This window comes from Theropithecus gelada, chromosome 13, assembly GCF_003255815.1.
Source record: "Theropithecus gelada isolate Dixy chromosome 13, Tgel_1.0, whole genome shotgun sequence".
Taxonomy (NCBI): domain Eukaryota; kingdom Metazoa; phylum Chordata; class Mammalia; order Primates; family Cercopithecidae; genus Theropithecus; species Theropithecus gelada.
Window position 1 is genome coordinate 71,201,795 of NC_037681.1, and position 18,957 is coordinate 71,220,751.

An 18,957-nucleotide genomic window follows, 5' to 3' on the forward strand; every position below is an offset into this window, starting at 1 on the left:
AAAAAAAAAAAAAAAAAAAAAAAAAAAAAAAAAAAAAAAAAAAGAATGTAGCATAAATCTCTATTGTAGAACCTCTTTCATTTGAATGTAATTACAATGAATCTACACAAAGGTTATAGAATACCTACTATGCCCCAAATTATACCATTAAAGAAATAAAAGTCACAATCTCTACCATCACAAAAATTACTACCAGCTTTTCTCAACCCAAATCCTCATCTAAAACAGAGAAAACAGAAAGTCATTTGAGTATTTCCTCAATTATCCCAAGGAGGATATATAACTAGCACTATTACCTACAACAGACGTCTTAGGCCTTTAGGGTTTCATCTACTTGGGAAACCCCAGTTGATCAAATACTGGTAAAATTACATTATAGTAGCAATAAATGCTATGATAGAGATAATTCAAAGGTGAGATGAAAAAGCAGAAATATCTAATTGAGTGTGTGTTTATCTCTCCTGAACCATGTCTTAATCCTGTTTCTATGCTTATTTAGCATCTAGATCAGTGCCAATTTTGTTTTGGTCACTGACTACATTGTATTATTGAATTAAAGGCACTGTAATTCATTTTTTATTGTTGTGAGTCTTTGGAATCTGGCCAAGGGAATGTGAATTATCCATATTTGTAAATCTAGCATCTAGTCAGTGCTTAAGATTCTGTTGGCACCCAGTGAGGACTTGTTGAATAAATGAACACATTTGGAGGAGTTACCCCATTCTCCAGTAGAAACTCAACAGCAGTGATAACAATAACCCAATTAAAAATGGGCTAAGGACGTGAATAAACATTTCTTCAAAGAAGAAATACAAATGGCCAACAGGTATGTAAAAAGATACCCAACGTCAGTAATCACCAGAGAAATGCAAATTAAAACTACAGTGAGATATCACCTCATGCCTGTTAGGCTAGTTATTATTAAAAAAGACAAAAAAGAAAAAAACAACAACTGTTGGAGAGGATGTGGATAAACTGGAAGCTGCGTATACTGTTAGTGAAGATGCAAAATGGTGCAGCAACTCTAGAAAACAGTATGGAGGTTCCTCGAGAAAATAAAAATAGAATTAATGTATGATGCAACAATCCCACTTCTGAGTATTTAGCCAAAAGAAATGAAGTCAGAATTTTTAAGAGATATTTGTAATCCTATGATCACTATAGCACTCTTCACAATAGCCAGGATGAGCAAACAACTTAAATGTCCATTGATGGATGAATGGATTTTTAAAAATGTGGTATATACACACAAGGGAGTATTACCTTGCCTTAAAAAAGAAGAAAATCAGCCAGGAGCCTATAATCCTAGCACTTTGGGAGGCCAAGGCAGGCAGATCTCTTGTAATCAGGAGTTCAAGACCAGCTTGGCCAACATGGTGAAACCCCGTCTCTACCAAAAAATACAAAAATTAGCCAGGCATGGTGGCATGAGCCTATAATCCCAGCTACCCAGGAGGCTGAGGCAGGAGATTGGTTGAACCCAGGAGGTGGAAGGTGCAGTGAGCTAAGATTATACCACTGCACTCTAGCCTGGCCAACAGAGCAAGACTCTGTTTCAGGAAAAAAAAAAAAGAAAAAAGAAAAAAAAAAAAAAAAGGAAATCCTGCAATATATGTCAACAAGAATGAATCTGAGAACATTATGCCAAATTAATAAGCCAGTCACAGAAGGATAAATACTGCATGATTCCACTTACAAGAAATACATAAAACAGTCTACGTCATAGAAGCAAGGAATAGAATTGTGGTTGCCAGGGTCTGGGGGAAGGGAGAAATGGGGTCAATCAATAAATATAAAATTTCATTATGCAAGAAGAATAAATTCCAGAGATCTGCTGTATAACATTGTGCCTATACATAACAATACTATGTTGTACATTTAAATATTTGCTAAGTGGGTAGATCCTGTGTGAGCTGCTCATACCTAATAATAATAATAAAATAAAACTTCTTTCATACATTAGAATATACTCATTTGGCTAGATGACACAGTTACCTTTTCCCAAGCCACCCATTAATTTTCCAGTCAATTCTTCCCTCTAAGATTAAAAATTAAAAAATAACAAAGTTTTAGAACTGAAAAAAAGAAATGATAGTTTTAATTTGAGGATCAGAAGTACTACTTAAAGAAAAACTACTATGAATGCAAAATTCTTCCTTTGTGGTTAATCTACATTTATAAGTATTCCACTTGACATTTAATTGCTTCGCGTGTTATGTGTATTTCAAAGACAAAAAGAAAGAGTTTATTAAGACTGCAAGTGAAGTGAAAAAATGCTGCATTTTTCTGCGTGGACAGTAGGGGTGGTGGTGGTATTTTCAGTGTTATTGTCATCTAACGAAGCCTAATTTAGTTTGAATATATATTTTGGAACAAATAGCCTCTAAATACAAACTCGGTTGAGGGGAAGAGAGTGTGAAAAGGGATAAAATGCCATAAAATTCTTATGTCCTAAAGAAAATGTGAGAGGCTGGGACAGCTCCTTCTTCTCTGCAAAGCCTGCAGTCAGTTCACTTCAGACAAAGTCGTCTTTTTATAAACATGATGTAAGCATACACTGACAGGCTCTCTGGAAATAATAGTGTTTCTATTTGTGTCAGCTAAAGGCATCCCTTTGTTCATCTAATCACCACTAAAATTTCAAGGCAGGTGTGCTTCAGTTTAGAGAGGTGCCATACTTCATGGGTGCCTCTAAGGGACTCTTCACAAAATTCATGTTGCATAAGCAGCATTTCCCTAAATTGTTTCTTAAGACTGCAAATCCCCAACTGTCCAGCTTATATCCAAGGAAGAGTTTACCTCCTTTAGGGCATAAGCCATTATATTACAAAGTCATTAAAATGGAAATAAATACATAAGTTAGCAAATTGTGGTAAGGTAAAATAATCCTATATAAACCATGGCCTAAAAATAAAGAATATATTCAGAATTCAGCATAAGGATATTACCATACAGAAATGATAATTAACCCAAGTAAACCTGCACATAGTGATTTTCTGCATTTTGGCAAGTGAAAAAATTTTGCTATGAAAGCAGGACTCTAAAAATCAAATAAAAGTATAGGAGACCTAGTTTTAAACTGATATTAAAACACACAGGCATTTTACTTTAATGGTCTTGGGCTTAGGTCCAACTACTTCAGAATCAAAAGCTTATTACTTGGATAGTCAACACCATCATTCCAAGACTGCAGCTGCTCCTAATTTGGATTGTTAGGGGATTATCCCTACAAGAGTCCTCGTGGCTCATCTGCCATCAGTGCAATCAGACTAGAAGATCCTGACTTCCATCTCCAGAAAGAAGGCCAAGCCCACCTGGGACCTGGGGGTAAATTAGAGTTTCTGTGGGATCTTGACACTAGCTGTAAGCCTCAGAGTCACTACTGAGCTACAAATTAGCAGTTTTACATTTATTATTTCTAAAATCTGGATTTGAGTTGCAATCAAGGTGCACCCTGATTTAGGTTAATTGGCAGTGTTTAGTGATCAATAAAATAATTGTGCACCAATACTGTTAACGATGACAATATAATATGGTGGTTGACGTGCTCTAGCTCAGTGATTCTTAAACTTTAATATATATATGCAATCACTTGGGGATCTTACTAAAATGTAGACTCTTTCAGTAGATCATGGGAAGGGGCATGAGTCTTTTCATCTTTAACAAGCTCTTAGGTGATGCACATGCTGCTGGTTCACAGTCCACATCTTGTTTAGCAAATCTCTAGGTATTCTATGAGATGTTCATGAGCTTTATTTCCTTTCAAACTACCTAAAAACTACAGCTTTTAGTTGCATGTCCTTGTTTAAAACTTGTTTCTATATCTTCTATGTAGTTTTATATACATGTGTTGTTAAATAAATAATAAACCAAATAATTATTAAACAATAACTAAAGGTAATGTTAATGAAAGATTGGTTTCAATCCTTGATGATCATACCTTATAGCCTGGATACCTTGGGGAAGAAAACGTTACTGAATAAGGTCAATTTACTCTTTCAAACAAACATTTCAGACTCTCATATGAGACTCTGCTTGATTTACAGGTAGTGAACACAGGTAGGGAAGACTAACTGCTTCCGAAAAGTAATACAAAATGAAATCTGATGAAGACAGTGATAACATTCTTAAGAATTAAAATAATTACTTGTATTTGAACTATAAAAATTAAATTCCCAATTCAGTTCCTTAACAAGGTACTCATATTTTTTAAAAATTTCAAGTTTCTTATTTATCTTTACCAATTTTTGATACATTAGATGGCGGATGTCATATTTTAGGATAACAAAATGGAAAGCACACTGGGCTTGCAGTCAAGAAACAGAGGTTTCCTTCTGACTTTTTTTCACATATTAGGGATATGGCTCTGATGATATTATATATAATTTGTGGTCTCCAAGTTAATTCAATTTTCTCACAAAGCTCTTAGAACAGTTAAATGAAACAACCTTTAAAAATGAGACAATGTGTGCGAAATCTCATAAATTCATCTGCAACCAGGACAATTCTCATATTTGTAGGGGTCAGTGTAAAATGAAATCGAGAAGTCTACTGTTCAAAAGTTATTAAGAATTTCAAGATGACAATAAGAAGATATTAAATGAAGAGCAGGGCCCTCCTATGTGTGGGGTCCCACGTGACTGCATAGGCCATAAGTCCATGAGAAGGCCCTGTCTGCAAGATAATTGTAGCTAATCCTCACTATATTAATAGAATATTAATAAAGTTTATACTTGATTGAGATATTACAATATACCAGGCACTACTCTCAAAGCCTCAATTACATAGTCTCACTTAATCCTTTAGAGGGGAAAGAAATTAAAGCACAGAAACATCAACTATCTTATCTCAGGTAATACAACCACCAAGTTTAAGGGAGCCAGGATTGGAATCCAGGACTGTCTGATCCTAAAGCCATTCATTTTAACTAATTTAATGCAATGAGTTACCTATAACAAGTTATTGTTTAATTCAAATTTAGAAACTTAGGCTCACAAAAATACATCCATATGTCAAGGGCAATTCACTTATTATGACCTTGATTAAATGACATATGTCAACCTAATGGTCTTATGTCCCTAGTACTCCACAGAGAGCCTGGTACATAGTCCCTTGTCATGTACTATCTATGAAACTAAACACCCAGTCACAATTTTTCTGTGCACAGAATATTTACTCCACAAAGATAAAAATCTAATTTTCCTATTATTCAAAATCACATGCTTCTGAATAAGAGTATTATTTTCATTTAAAAGCAATTAATTTGTTTTAAATGTGTTTCAATAGTGATAATTTTCCTGGGGAAAAAAAAGACACCAATTATCATGCACAGAAATACTTTCCTTCCAAACATAAGGACTTTGATCCAAAGATCTAAAGACAAGAGTATATCATCTCATAAAAGAAATTAAGAGGAACTCCAAAATACTCATTTTGTTTTGGATGAATTTCAGATTTTTTAAAAAGACAGCTCGGCCGGGCGCGGTGGCTCAAGCCTGTAATCCCAGCACTTTGGGAGGCCGAGACGGGTGGATCACGAGGTCAGGAGATCGAGACCATCCTGGCTAATACGGTGAAACCCCGTCTCTACTAAAAATACAAAAAACTAGCCGGGCGAGGTGGCGGGCGCCTGTAGTCCCAGCTACTCGGGAGGCTGAGGCAGGAGAATGGCGTAAACCCGGGAGGCGGAGCTTGCAGTGAGCTGAGATCCGGCCACTGCACTCCAGTCTGGGCGACAGAGCGAGACTCCATCTCAAAAAAAAAAAAAAAAAAAAAGACAGCTCAAACTTAGTTAAGTAACAAACTTAAATGTATAGGAAAGGTTTTTTTTCTTTTTTCTTTTTTTGCAATGTGTTTTCTGATCCTTCATCTTATGTTATCTTTCCTATTCTTTTCCAATTGTGATAGTGGAACTAATTCACTGCACTTCAATCCCATATACTATCATGCCCAGTATACAGCTTAGCAAAAAGAGACAAACTCTGACTACTTTATTACCTTCTCTTTGAAATGATTACTAATTTCCTCTGCAAATCTAATTACAGCTTCTGATGTACTATTAGAGGAATTTTTCATACCTCACTTAGGAAGCTTGTATTGTAAATCTATATTTATTTGTCCAACTCTCTCTCCAGATTCCTGAGTGTATTATGTTATTCATCTATATGCCCCAATATCTAGCAGACAGCCTGGCACATACTCTATATATATATGTGTGTGTGTGTGTGTGTGTGTGTGTGTATATATATATATCTGTACAGAACAGAATAGCCAGATCACTTAGCCCAAATATACATTATAGTTATTACTAGAACATGGGTAGTAATAATAATAAATATATATATATACACACACACACACACACACACACACATACATTTATATATATATTTTGAGACAGAGTCTTGCTTTGTCACCCACGCTGGAGTGCAGCTGCACGATTTCGGCTCACTGCAACCTCTACCTCTTGGGTTAAAGTGAGCATGTCTGGCTAATTTTTTTGTATTTTTAGTAGACACGGGATTTTACTATGTTGGCCAGGCTGGTCTTGAACTCCTGACTTCAAGTGATCCACTCGCCTTGGTGTCCCGCAGTGCTGGGATTACAGGCGTGAGCCACCCCACGGCCGGCCCATACTAGGTATTTTTAATGTTGATTAATTTAATGTGCACATGCAAGTGTTAATGCATAAGCAAATGGAGCAATTTAAACAAGAAGCTCTGGTAGGTGCTGAAATTAAGAGAAAATGTTCAGTCTCAGACATTGTTCATTGCTGCTTTCTACTGGGCTAAAAAATGTCATATTCTATAAAATGTATCAAGTCCTCAGAATGAAAATGTCACTGAACCCCCTGCCAGACCATGCTATGCTAGCTTGATGTTTGAAAGTACTACAATTCATTATGCCAACCGCTGATACTGTTCCAGGCTATGGGGCATCTGCTGAAAATGATGGGAAATAAAAATCTGTGGGTCCCCTGGAAGGAAAGATTCTATGTTTGAAAAGCTGAATTCCAGACAAGAACTCACCAGATGCTTTATGGACTGAAGAGCTGGGTTCCATTTCCTTGGGGACCTGAGCAGATGGGGCTCCCTGAATCCAATCTCGAAGAGGAGTGTCTATGGCAAGGTGCCTGGTTTCTGCCCCAATTGCTTATTTCCCTTGCCTCCACGGCTACAATGCACAGAAGTGAACTTACCCTTAACAATGTATAGAGCCAATACTTTATAAAAATCTAGAAAGTGCTTCTAAATATGTTTTCTGTGCATTCCTGTTTGTATGGTCAGCTACACAGTATGGAAAATAATAGCAAGCATTATATTAGTTTGCCTTTAGAGGAGGAAAAGTATGCAGGCTGCCAGAGTAGAGAAGAGGTTCACAGAGGTAACAGCTCCGGACCAATTCCATGTGGGGAGTGGGAAAGATTCCACTGAAAGCTCATGTATAACTAACTGAGCATCTGAGAAATATTCCCTGCTGCTTCTTCTTGCTGATCAGATCTTCCCTTCTCTGATATCCCAGCAATCTAGGCTGTGTTTTTCTGTTTTCTTTCCCCTAAAGGTTCCTACAAAGCTCATTTAGTCTAATTTTATCTTTATAAAAATAACGAGAATGAGAGAAGCGAAGTGAGATTATAACATGATATGGGGAGCAACACAGAGCGTCAGTTATGGGCAAGGATTCCACTGTCAGATTATTTGAGTAGGAGCTTAGTTTTGTTACTAATTATTTTCCCCTACATCAGTTACTTCATTTTTCTTGTCTGTATGTCTTCATTTGCCAAATAGGGATAGTATTTATGTGTACCTCTTTTCATGCTTAGAGTATTACCTTTGGAATTATGAGGCTCTGAGAAACTGGTGGTGCATCCCTCTCCACAATATAATAATCATACTGTACTCAAAAAAGGACTAGTAAAGACAAAATACCAGAAATCCACCAAAAACTTTTTTTTCTTCTTCCATTACTCCCTTGCTGATAGGTTTGAAATACCAAATATCAAATTATTTCACACAGTTTCATGGATTTGTTTTTGAAAAGTTGTTTTACTGTGTTCCTGATGCCCCCAGGCACATGCCTGTTGGGTAACTCACTGGATGTTGTAGAGATTTTACGAGAAATAAAAAATGCTTAATATATTATTATTATTTCTCTGAATATGCTGACTCCCTTACCCATCCAGCAATAGCTCCTACTTTTCACGTCCATTTTTATAGTGCCCAGTACAATCGTAGGCACATTGAGGCACTACAGCGTTTATGCCATGGGGGTTTGTCTGAACGATCTGATGCAGATAAAATGCTCTACTAGCAGACTATTAACTCAGGGATGGCACTCACAGCCACATGTTCTGCTGAGGTCTCATGAGTCCTCATTTGCATAAGGGAATGGTTATTATTACCCTGCATGAGTTATCGTGAAGACTTTTTAAAGGAAAGGAGGATTTCTGCAGTGTGCTATTTTACACATGAAAGGAGGCAAGGATAATCGACCTCTGTTTTCATTTAAGTACTGAACTATTACATCAGAAAAACTGAAATACATTTCAGTATTCCCAAGATCTAGAAGAAACTAGGCTGGGCCTATAACAAATCAGGTTAATGACACATAAGAATCTGTCAAAGCCTTTGACATTTCCACAAACCCCATCTAGCTTTCTTGTTAAAATTTTCAAAACAAAACTATCATCTTCCATGTTTTAAATCAGGTAGAAAAAAATTTCTTTCTATACCTGAACTTCTGCCGAAAATATTAAGCCCATTTGCCTATCCTAGATGGGCTAAACCAGACTCTCTCTGAGTACTAAACCAAGACCCTGCCTCTAGGAAGACAGCACAGAGAAGCCAGAAAATTGTCACTCAGCTAGAGGCATCATCTCTAGTGCTCACTAGGCTGTAGAGAATAGAATAGCCAGAGCACTTAGCTCAAATATATACTATTGTTATTACAAGAACATGGCTATTCTGTGAGTCAGCCCATTCCAGCTGACACAACAAAATGACATACTGTATAGTGCATACTGATCCTACATGGAACACTTTTAATATAAAAGTTAGCCCATAGCCACAGTCAGTCCGACACTGGTCAAAACCTGAGCATCAGCTGCGCATCAGCCTGGCCAATGCATAAGTCCTTGAGTGAAGGGACATCTCTGTATTTTATCATAGGCTATTCATCTTGTGGGCATTAGCAAAGCCTATCTTAAAATGGTTCATACAAGTGAAGACATATCACCACATAAAATCAAGATAGTATTATCCATATTTATATAATGATATGGTAAGTAAAAATATGTGGATCTGTATGGAAAATGTTTAGGAAAAAGTGAAGTGGGAAAGCAAAAAGCAACTGTCTTCCCTAAAGAGTGAGGGATGAGGCATGTTGGAAGGTCAGTGTAAGTAAATTGTAAAATGGTACCAAGCAGGACATGGACCATGACTAATAATAAGAGAAGAGAGGCAATAAGTCAGGGACCTCAACAAGGAAAAGACTAGAGGATATGAAAACCTGGGGATAAATTGTTTCATCATGATTTTGGATTCCATGTGAGTTCTCTGCCAACTAAAGCAGCCCTCCCTCCTCTCATCTGGCATGATTTCCAGGTGTCACTGAAGATCTCTTTTTCCTCCAAGTTCCTGCTAGGTTACTTTATCCATCAGGTCCAAAGCCTTTTATTCCAAAACTGGAATAAATTAGAATGCAAATTCTGCTATGAGATTTTGTTTTTACGTGTAAATGACAGATATTCTATTCCTCTCTGAGCAAAGAGGGAAATAACAAGAAAGACACTTGAGTACCCAAATTTGATGAGCATGGTCAACCACACAAGGGCATAAATTGAGAAGCCTTCAAAACTTTCTAAAAGTTTCTCTGTTGTCCAAAAGAAGAAAGATAGGGATTAAGGGGCATTTGCAGGAGTGAAATATTTCATCTCTTTCCCAGCATTGATGCATTGATGCTGGTACACTGTGATGTGGGCACTTCATATGGCAGAGGAGATCACACAGATTTCATTAAGGAATCAATCATTTTCTCCACAGTGAGCAAAAATGCTTACATAGGATAGAATATTTTTCAAACCTCATCTACCTCAATAGCATCTTCCAAATTTGGGGTAATAAATGTTTCTAAGTGTAATTAAAGGCTGAGCCGATCTAATTAGGTTGATGAAATTTTCAGTGGGACTTAATTCCCTTTAGCATTTCAAACTTTTTTTTTTTTTTTTTTTGGTCTCTCTCTCTCTCTCTCTCTCTCTCTCTCTCTCATACTTCCTTAAGCTTAATCTGAGAAATTTTTAGTGGCAGCATTCTAAGTTACCTCACACAGGCAATGTCTCCACTCTGATTGTAAAACCTCCAGCAGGTACATGTGACTAAAAATAAACTTCAAATAAAGGATTCTAGGTTGTTTTATTCAACACACAGTCCTTTACTACCTCTTCAGTTTCATTTCCTTACTAACAAACTATGCTAAATAATGTTCACTCTGCAGGAGGGAAATAAGTGTTTCAGAGCATTTGGCAGCACAAAGAGACCAGGAAATGCATAATAATTGCAGGAATGGTTCTGAGGGGGAGATTAATGAGGGAGCACCATGACCCTTCCTGATAGGTCAGTGACTACAGAAACACTTAGGAAGAAAATATTGGGGTAGAAACACGTACTAGTGAGATTTTCATCTATCTTTAAAGATTCTTAAAATATATCTGGTGAACACCTGAAGAATTAACTGTGAGAGTTTTCTACAGGAAAATGCTTTCCAAGTGGTCTAGGTAAATGGGCAAGATGTCCTCAAATAGAGTCTGAACATCTCAGACAACATGATTTCTCTTTCTGCAAGGTTTTCTAATCTCCTCTCCTTTTGTAGCAGTTACTCAAAAACTGCTTGTTAGAAAATTTAATTAAATAGGCCGGGCGCAGTGGCTCAAGCCTGTAATCCCAGCACTTTGGGAGGCCGAGACGGGCGGATCACGAGGTCGGGAGATCGAGACCATCCTGGTTAACACGGTGAAACCCCGTCTCTACTAAAAAATACAAAAAACTAGCCGGGCGAAGTGGCGGCTGCCTGTAGTCCCAGCTACTCGGGAGGCTGAGGCAGGAGAATGGCGTGAACCCGAGAGGAGGAGCTTGCAGTGAGCTGAGATCTGGCCACTGCACTCCAGCCTGGGTGACAGAGCAAGACTCCGTCTCAAAAAAAAAAAAAAAAAGAAAATTTAATTAAATATAAAATGATCGAAAATTCTTAAGTAACATATATTTCAGCTTTCACTCAGTGTTATGAAAATGCAAAGAATATAAACAGGTATTTCTGTCAAAACATAGTGTTGCCTTTGCAAAAATCAGATTTAAAAAGCGTATTTTTAAAAGACCTGTTATCCTCTAAGAATTTCATAGGTATGGGCTGTATATAATGGCAATTTATTATTTACAATTTTTCTTTAACTTTCTTTTCAAATTTAAACTTGTGAGTCATTTTTCAATGAGTACAAATATTTTCCCAGACTTTGATTTACTTGTGATGAACATATGAATCTTTAAAAAAAAAAACAAAAAAACAAAAAAACAAAAAAAAACTACTTTGATCTCTATTTGAATTCCTGGCCATTCAAAGTTCCTTGTCATTTTAAACAAAGCACCATATAAAGTTCAGGTTAGTTTTCACCAAATTATTTCGAACTAATCTTATTTTATTTTGAAATTTGATAATCACATACATAAAAGTAACTTTCCAATTGAGGATTAGTTGTTCTACATGCAAGCAAAGTCTCATTTCAAATAGATATTATTAAAAGGTAAAAAGGGAAAGACCTAAGTTGCATCTAATGAATATGAGATTATAGGTTGTTTCAATATGTTGAATGATTTCCTTTTATTTCTTTAATCTTTAAGGAATAAATGTGTAAATTTGTGAAAGTGGTATTTTTATACCTTGAGTGCCATTGTTTACAATGAAATAGAACCAGCCATTTAAATATTATATTTCACTTGATAGGGTGTTGTATTCTAATCCTCCTGGACCCCCTTCATTACTCTTGGTCAAGTAACTTCTCTAGGTCTGTTTCCCCAAAAGAAGAAAGTTGAACTTAGAAAATGATTTCCAAGATCTACTCCATTCTAACACTCCAAAATTTCTCCCATAACTTCAGACAAGGTGTTATTAGAATCTCCTTCAAGACTGGTTATGCTAAGAGGGACTACATACTAGACTGAAAACAAAAATGTTATCAGCCAATAAATGAAGTCATATTAAGGGTTTACACATGCAGTGTGGTATAGGCCAGGAAGTCCAAGCTAGAGTTCAGGAAAATTTACATAGACTTTACTGTTAAGAGAGATTCTATGAGAATGAACATGGGTATATCCCTCTCTTTTCAGTAACTCCACAAAGCTGACCATTTGAAATAAGGCGATTTAACTCAGAATCCATGATACTTTGTGACTATTTCATTTCAGAAGTAACAAGAGCAGGGACTTCTAAATAGATAACAGTTCAGACATGGATGGAAACTATGAACAACTAAACAGCCCTCCAAAGTGCTGGGATTACAGGCTTGAACCACCACACTCAGCACTTTGGGAGACCGAGGTGGGCACATCACTTGAGGTCAGTAGTTCAAGACCACCCTGGCCAACACACAGTGAAACCCGTCACTACTAAAAATACAAAAATTAGCTGGGTGTGGTGGTGCATGCCTCTAGTCCCAGCTACTTGGGTTTAAGGCAGGAGAATTGCTTGAACCTGGGAGGTGGAGATTGCAGTGAGCCGAGATCATGCCACTGCACTCCAGCCTGGGCAACAGAGCAAGACTCCATCTCTTAAAAAAAAAAAAAAAGAAAGAAAGAAAAAGCCCTCCAAGTTAGGTATGTTTTGATTTATAGACTAATTGTGCCGATATCCTTCCAAACTATAGTGCATCAGGAGAAATAAAATGAAAAAGATTACACAAGTCAAGAAAAAAGTGACCATGTTTCCTCAAACACATAACACACACCCCAGATGCAGAAGACAGAGGTGGAAGGTGTCTAATCAATAAAAAAGAGTGAATTGTATCCAAACCCCATAGTGACAACAGCACGAGTGAATCTTCCTTTTGTGAATTTACCAGCTGTGAACTAACATGGCACTCGGAAGACCACCTGACTTATTTTTTGGTATTGTGGTTTTTTGTGGTTAAAAGGCCTATATATATATATATAAATAATACTAAGGTAAGGAATCTTTATCAGTTCATAAATTAGAGGTGTTAATCTGAAGCACAGTTTAATCTCAAACTGTTATTTTAGAGTTATTTTAGATTAAGGCAATTAACTGCAGCTTTATACACACACAAAAAAACTGCTTCACTTACGCAGAATTATCAGAAGATTATGTGTCTCAGCTGAACTCAGGGATTCACTGCAGAAATCCTTTTTTTTTTTTTTTTTTTATGATGCCCAAAAGAATTCTTTAGTTAGATTCCCATTTCTGCTAGAGATCCCTCGATTCCCCTTCTTTTTTCCAATCCAAGCAGGATTACTGTTCTCTAGATAAAGCAGGATGTAGGGACTGATTATACTTGGTCTGGCTCACAGTGAAAATGAGGAAGTTGGTACGGGTGATTGAGGATGTGGCTCTGCCCTGCACTTTCCATCACTAGAACGGAGTTTCAGAAATCTTCTAATAAAATCTAAGCATTCTTTTACCACACCTGATATACTTTCTCCGTCTCTGCCTGCGTCAATCAGTCACTGTCTGAGATGCTCACGTTCTGACTCTTCCGTGTTTCTCTCCTTGTCTTCTAGAACTCTCACTCATCTCACGCGCTTTTTAAATCAAATAACTGTGTTAAATAATTTAATACTTCAATCCTCACAGTCTATTATACATTTGTAAACATTGTTTTAGTTTATAACATATTTGAGAGTTTGTACAATCTTTCAGGAACTCTAACAAACATTTCTCTTGCAACAAGGCTCTTAACTATGGTAGTTAAGGGCACAAAGGACACTGAAATCAGACTTCCTCAATTAACCTTTAGACTTTAATACTTATTAGTTGTGCAACCTTCCCCAAGAAACTTACCTGCTTCAAATCTCAGTTTCTTTGTCTGAAACATGCAGATAATAAAATGTCTACCTATATTGTGATGATTCCTATAAAGCTCTTAGAATAGCACAAAATAACAGCTCTGGAAATATTAGTACTATAGTAATAATAAATAATAATAATAATTATTAGATTATCATCCTCTACACAGCTTAACACAAACCTGGATCATACTACATATTTGTAACCAGTAAAAGTTACTTTCTGAAAGGTAATCTATCACTCCTACTACAAAGCATGGGTAGGTTTGGCCTTACAGAACTGCACCTCCTCATGTTTGTTAAAACTATTGTACTTTTAAATCTCCCTCAGGACTATTCTATATACATCCACATACTGGGCAACAAATCAAACAGTATATTCACATAAAGAGAAGACAGGGAAGGATAATTCAGTAGTAATTGTTTTTCTCTAATGCTTAACTGAATCAAGTTTATATGATTAAATTATTTACTTTAGAATAAATCAAAGTACATCACTGCTTATCAACACCACCTATGGCTAACAGTTAGTGAATTCAAAGTTATTTAACTTTGATTTTTAGAAATCTATGCAATTAAATTGTAGCCATACAATGTAAGAGGAACCTCTGGTTCCAGTAGTCCAAATAAATTGGATTGTGTCTGAATGAAATTTTTTTTTTTTTTTTTTGAGAGGGAGTCTCGCTCTGTCGCCCAGGCTGGAGTGCAGTGGCCGGATCTCAGCTCACTGCAAGCTCCGCCTCCCGGGTTCACGTCATTCTCCTGCCTCAGCCTCCCGAGCAGCTGGGACTACAGGCGCCTGCCACCTCGCCCGGCTAGTTTTTTGTATTTTTTAGTAGAGACGGGGTTTCACCGGGTTAGCCAGGATGGTCTCGATCTCCTGACCTCGTGATCCACCCGTCTCGGCCTCCCAAAGTGCTGGGATTACAGGCTTGAGCCACCGCGCCCGGCTGAATGAAATTTTTTAAAGGTAGCTTTTGTGGAAAATATTCATTAAAAAATGAAATTCAGGAACTTCTTGATCTTTCTCTCCCCCAAACCCAACAAATCCCAATCTTATACAAAGTTACAATAGGCAACTACAGCTGATAATGAGGGATGAAATTATTGATATCATTTAGTTTGACGTTCTTGCTCAGATAAATATCAAGTAAATTCATCAGATAACAAATGAAACAGTTTTACTTCCTCCAGAACGTGTTGAAAATAAGGGAACAAAATTATTTCATTATACAGACTTATTTTGTTTTAGTTTTGTTTTGAATTACATAGTCGTTCCTTCTCCTATAGCCTAATTTCTTTTTATTCTTTTTTTCTTTTAATACTCAAAAAAGTCTTCACTGTTTACATAACACCTATGGAATTTAGGTAGAAATAAGCAAGTAAACCAATTACCTTAACTTTAGACCCAGTACTTCTTTTTGTTTGACTTTCTTTTACAGCTAATATCAGCTGTCCACACAACTCTCAAATGTAAATTACTTACAGACTAGTAAAGAAGAGGAACCTAATTCTTTCAGAATGATCTATGGGCTGTTTTCCCTCCCCCAATCCTACATAAACAATAGTGGAATACTGAATTTAAAGTTGTGCCATTTGAGTCTGGAAACATCGGGTCTTCAGCAAAGGTGCTTTCATGCTGGATCTGAAATGATGAGATCATGAATTAGGAATGATTCTGATGACAACGATATTTACCTCTTTGAGACAGCCCATAAAGTTGTTACTGACTGGTGACCCTGGAAGGTCGGCTGTGCTGGGACTGCCTCCAACATAGAAAAAGTCATCAGACCCCAGCATGGTATAATCTTCTTGCGTGTAGCCCGTTGTGGTAAGAATCCCATCCACTGATATTGTCACCTAGATAACAAAGCACAGGGAAAGGACACGCTATACTCAGACCTAGATACTGTAATCCTGGGATATGCCTGTTTTGTGTTTTGGTTTGGTATTTTTTTTGTTTTGCTTTTTTCTTTTTTCTGTTTGTTTGGTTTTTGTTTTTAGACCTATGATGGAACCCATTTTCATGTCTGTTTGAGGTTTATTCTTAGATTCTATTCAACTAGCCCTAAGAGATCTAAACTAGTTAGACAGTTAACTGATTATTGAACTAGTGTCAGCATCATCCCTATTGCAACTCAAAAGTTATTGAGCAGACACAAAAATGGTGTTAGTAAAATGCTTCCTAGGTTAGTTTTGCTGGTGTACATATTAGTAAAGTTTAGTTGTCTGTTATTAACTAATCACAACGTGCACCTTGTTAACATAAAAGGCGCAAGCTAGTTCCAGCAACATCACTATTTGCACTATTGAGCAGCAATTGTTCAGCATGCAAGTGCCTAAGTCCATGCCAAAGGGAGAGAAAAGGCAAAACAACCAGTAGAAGCGGCACACGCTGATGTGCACATGCAAGAGGTACAGTACAGTTCAGAAAAGGAAAGAAAGAAAACAGGGAGAACCAAAGGAAAAAAAATAAAAATTAAAAACAACTGCTTTGTGATGACGTAAAGATGAGTGGGTGTGGCATCTCCAGCATTCCCAAATCAAGTTTCCATGCCATGCATCATGAATGGTTAGAGACTGGCTGAGCCTGCGGTCACTCGGGCCAGCCACCATTTTGTCTTATCCCGTGTTAACCACAGCTGGATGCAAAACGTTCGAAACGTTAACGATGCCCCTACAGGTGAGTTGGAAAACAGAAGTTGACAGGAACAGGTAAAAAATAAGAAGGTCAACAACAGATGAAAAGAAGGAGGTCAAAGTAAGCAGAAGAGTACCAACCGCAGTTCCTCTTTTGTTAATGATGTCTACAGTTAAAAGAAAGAAAGAAAACACACGGCAAACCCAAAATAAGAAACAATTAGAATGATATCTACCGAACAATGTAGTTTGTTTACCATAGCGTGTCCAATGCCTGAGTGCTTTGTGGAGAAGGGGGGAGAAAGGAAATTAAAAACTGTGAACAGAATAACGATCGTTACTTAAAAAATATGATGGTCTCTACCATGTTAGTACATTTTTTGATTCAGGTAACGGTTAGTAGAATGAAACATTCCATGAATGACATGTTAGTTATTAAGCATGTTAGTAACATAGAAAAAGGGCAAAAAAATTTTACAAGAAAAAAGCAGACTAACAAGTAGGCCTCCCACAGAGGTAATATTTTTCCTGCTATTATTGTTCATAATTCGCTACTAGACAGAAACAGACACATGGCAATGTTCCCTTTGTCTTCCTGAGTACATCTGAGAGACATTGGAAAAGTCTAAAAGGGATTCAAAGGCCTAAAGCTTTTCAGCTGACCACTGCAGCCCTATGCCCATACTTGGCCCCTCCTCCACCCTGGCCCACCCCAGCCCCAGGAAATTAGTAGGAATCAGTTGGCATTGCCCTACTACTCAATTTTACAGCATACAAGGACTCCTCCTCAACTTCAAAACTTCCTTCGGTCATATTGATGGACTTTAGGGTCACAGTTTACTGCAATGAAACAAAGCAAAGATCCTGACACATAGAATGAGTAGAATGGATTTGTGTTTAATCTGTCCTCCTACACATGCACCCGGGCTGTATAACTACAGTTTCCTTTGAGCAATTCGCAGTTTGGTTTGTAACCTGAGCAAAGGCAAATCTAGAAAGTGGACTCCTCAAGCCCCCACCCTTCCTTCTGTGCTTCTCTCAAATGAGCCTCCGGTTTCTTTGTGCATATCTGAGAGAAAAAATTTAAAAAAGGAAAACCAAAGAGACAGACTTATAGGAAACCCGTGGTCTACAGCTGTACTGATGGTGGCCGACCCTCTCCAAAGGCACGTGGAAGCATGCAGGTCCCCCTCCCATGTCAGTGAGGGATCTGGAAGGTCTGGGGTTCTCAAGAATCTTTTAGTTTTACTTGTTTGCCTTAGCTAGACTAAATCTACATTCCTAAAGCTCCTTTTTGTTTCTCTAGCTCAGATAGTTTAAACCTTTCAGAAGCAGGAAAGAAAAGGTTAGACAGTTAACAGCTCTGAAAGAGAGGGCTGTTTTGGTAAAGGAAAACCAGAGACAATCCGGTCATTCTGCAACTGTTCAGAGAAACAACAAATATGTTAAGAATATTAGTTTAAGATCAGCATGTAAGGCAAAAAAATTAGTCACTGTCAACACTTAACAAAATGATACATTGTAATATAAAGTTTCACATAATACCCAAACTTACAATGTTCAATATAAAAGGACAATCTATTCATTTGCATCCATATATATATACTGTAATCATGTTTTCATTAAAAACATACAGTATATGTGGACCCATAGATTTAGTAAATAGCTGATATTTTCCTAGTATATAGCATCTCGAAAATTTTTTAAAAAACACAATCAAATAGAAATGGGCACCTAGAAGCTTAACTGGCCTTTCCAGAGTCATTTGGGGTTTAACTTAAAGTATCTATGCTAAAAATAAAAATATCTTCAAAATCAGACCCTTCAGGAGATATGTAAGCCCCTAAAGTCATTTTTCCCCTCAGGGACTTTTTTGGTCCCCATTTTGGGGGTGGGAGGAGGAGGGAGTAGGGACTGATACAATCCCAAATCACAAACACTATTGTTTTGACTACAAAAAAGGAACTGTGATTTAATGACCCCAATGTGCATGCTTCCAAATGATCACCATGAAAACTATAATTTAAAATTAAACAAACAAAAAACCAGAAACACAACAAAATCACACACGTCACAGGAAGGGCAGGTTGCAGGGATATCCTTGCAGCCCTCTTGTAAATTTTCATATGGCCCTGTATCAAAATAGCCTTTGGGCCCCCAGAACTTTCTAGATATGCCCCTGCTCAAGTATGGCAGGAAGATTCATCTCAGAAGAAGAAAAAGTTAATTTGCAAGTGACTCTGAGGAGCCC

At 37.2% G+C, this 18,957-nt stretch overlaps 1 protein-coding gene across 16 annotated transcripts in view; it reads right to left on the bottom strand.

Annotated features, from left to right (window-relative positions):
- NRXN1 (neurexin 1) overlaps nucleotides 1–18,957 on the bottom strand; it is a 1,133,364-nt gene that overhangs the window by 698,940 nt on the left and 415,467 nt on the right. For 6 of the 16 annotated variants that reach the window (XM_025353841.1, XM_025353843.1, XM_025353845.1 and 3 more), the window contains 2 exons: nucleotides 16,964–16,987; nucleotides 15,765–15,926 (listed from right to left, as the gene is read on the bottom strand). In XM_025353841.1, the coding sequence (XP_025209626.1) occupies nucleotides 15,765–15,926; nucleotides 16,964–16,987 (186 nt within the window). Of the gene's footprint in view, nucleotides 1–15,764; nucleotides 15,927–16,942; nucleotides 16,988–18,957 lie in introns of all 16 variants that reach the window. The other 10 variants (XM_025353854.1, XM_025353853.1, XM_025353852.1 and 7 more) reach the window with 2 other exon arrangements.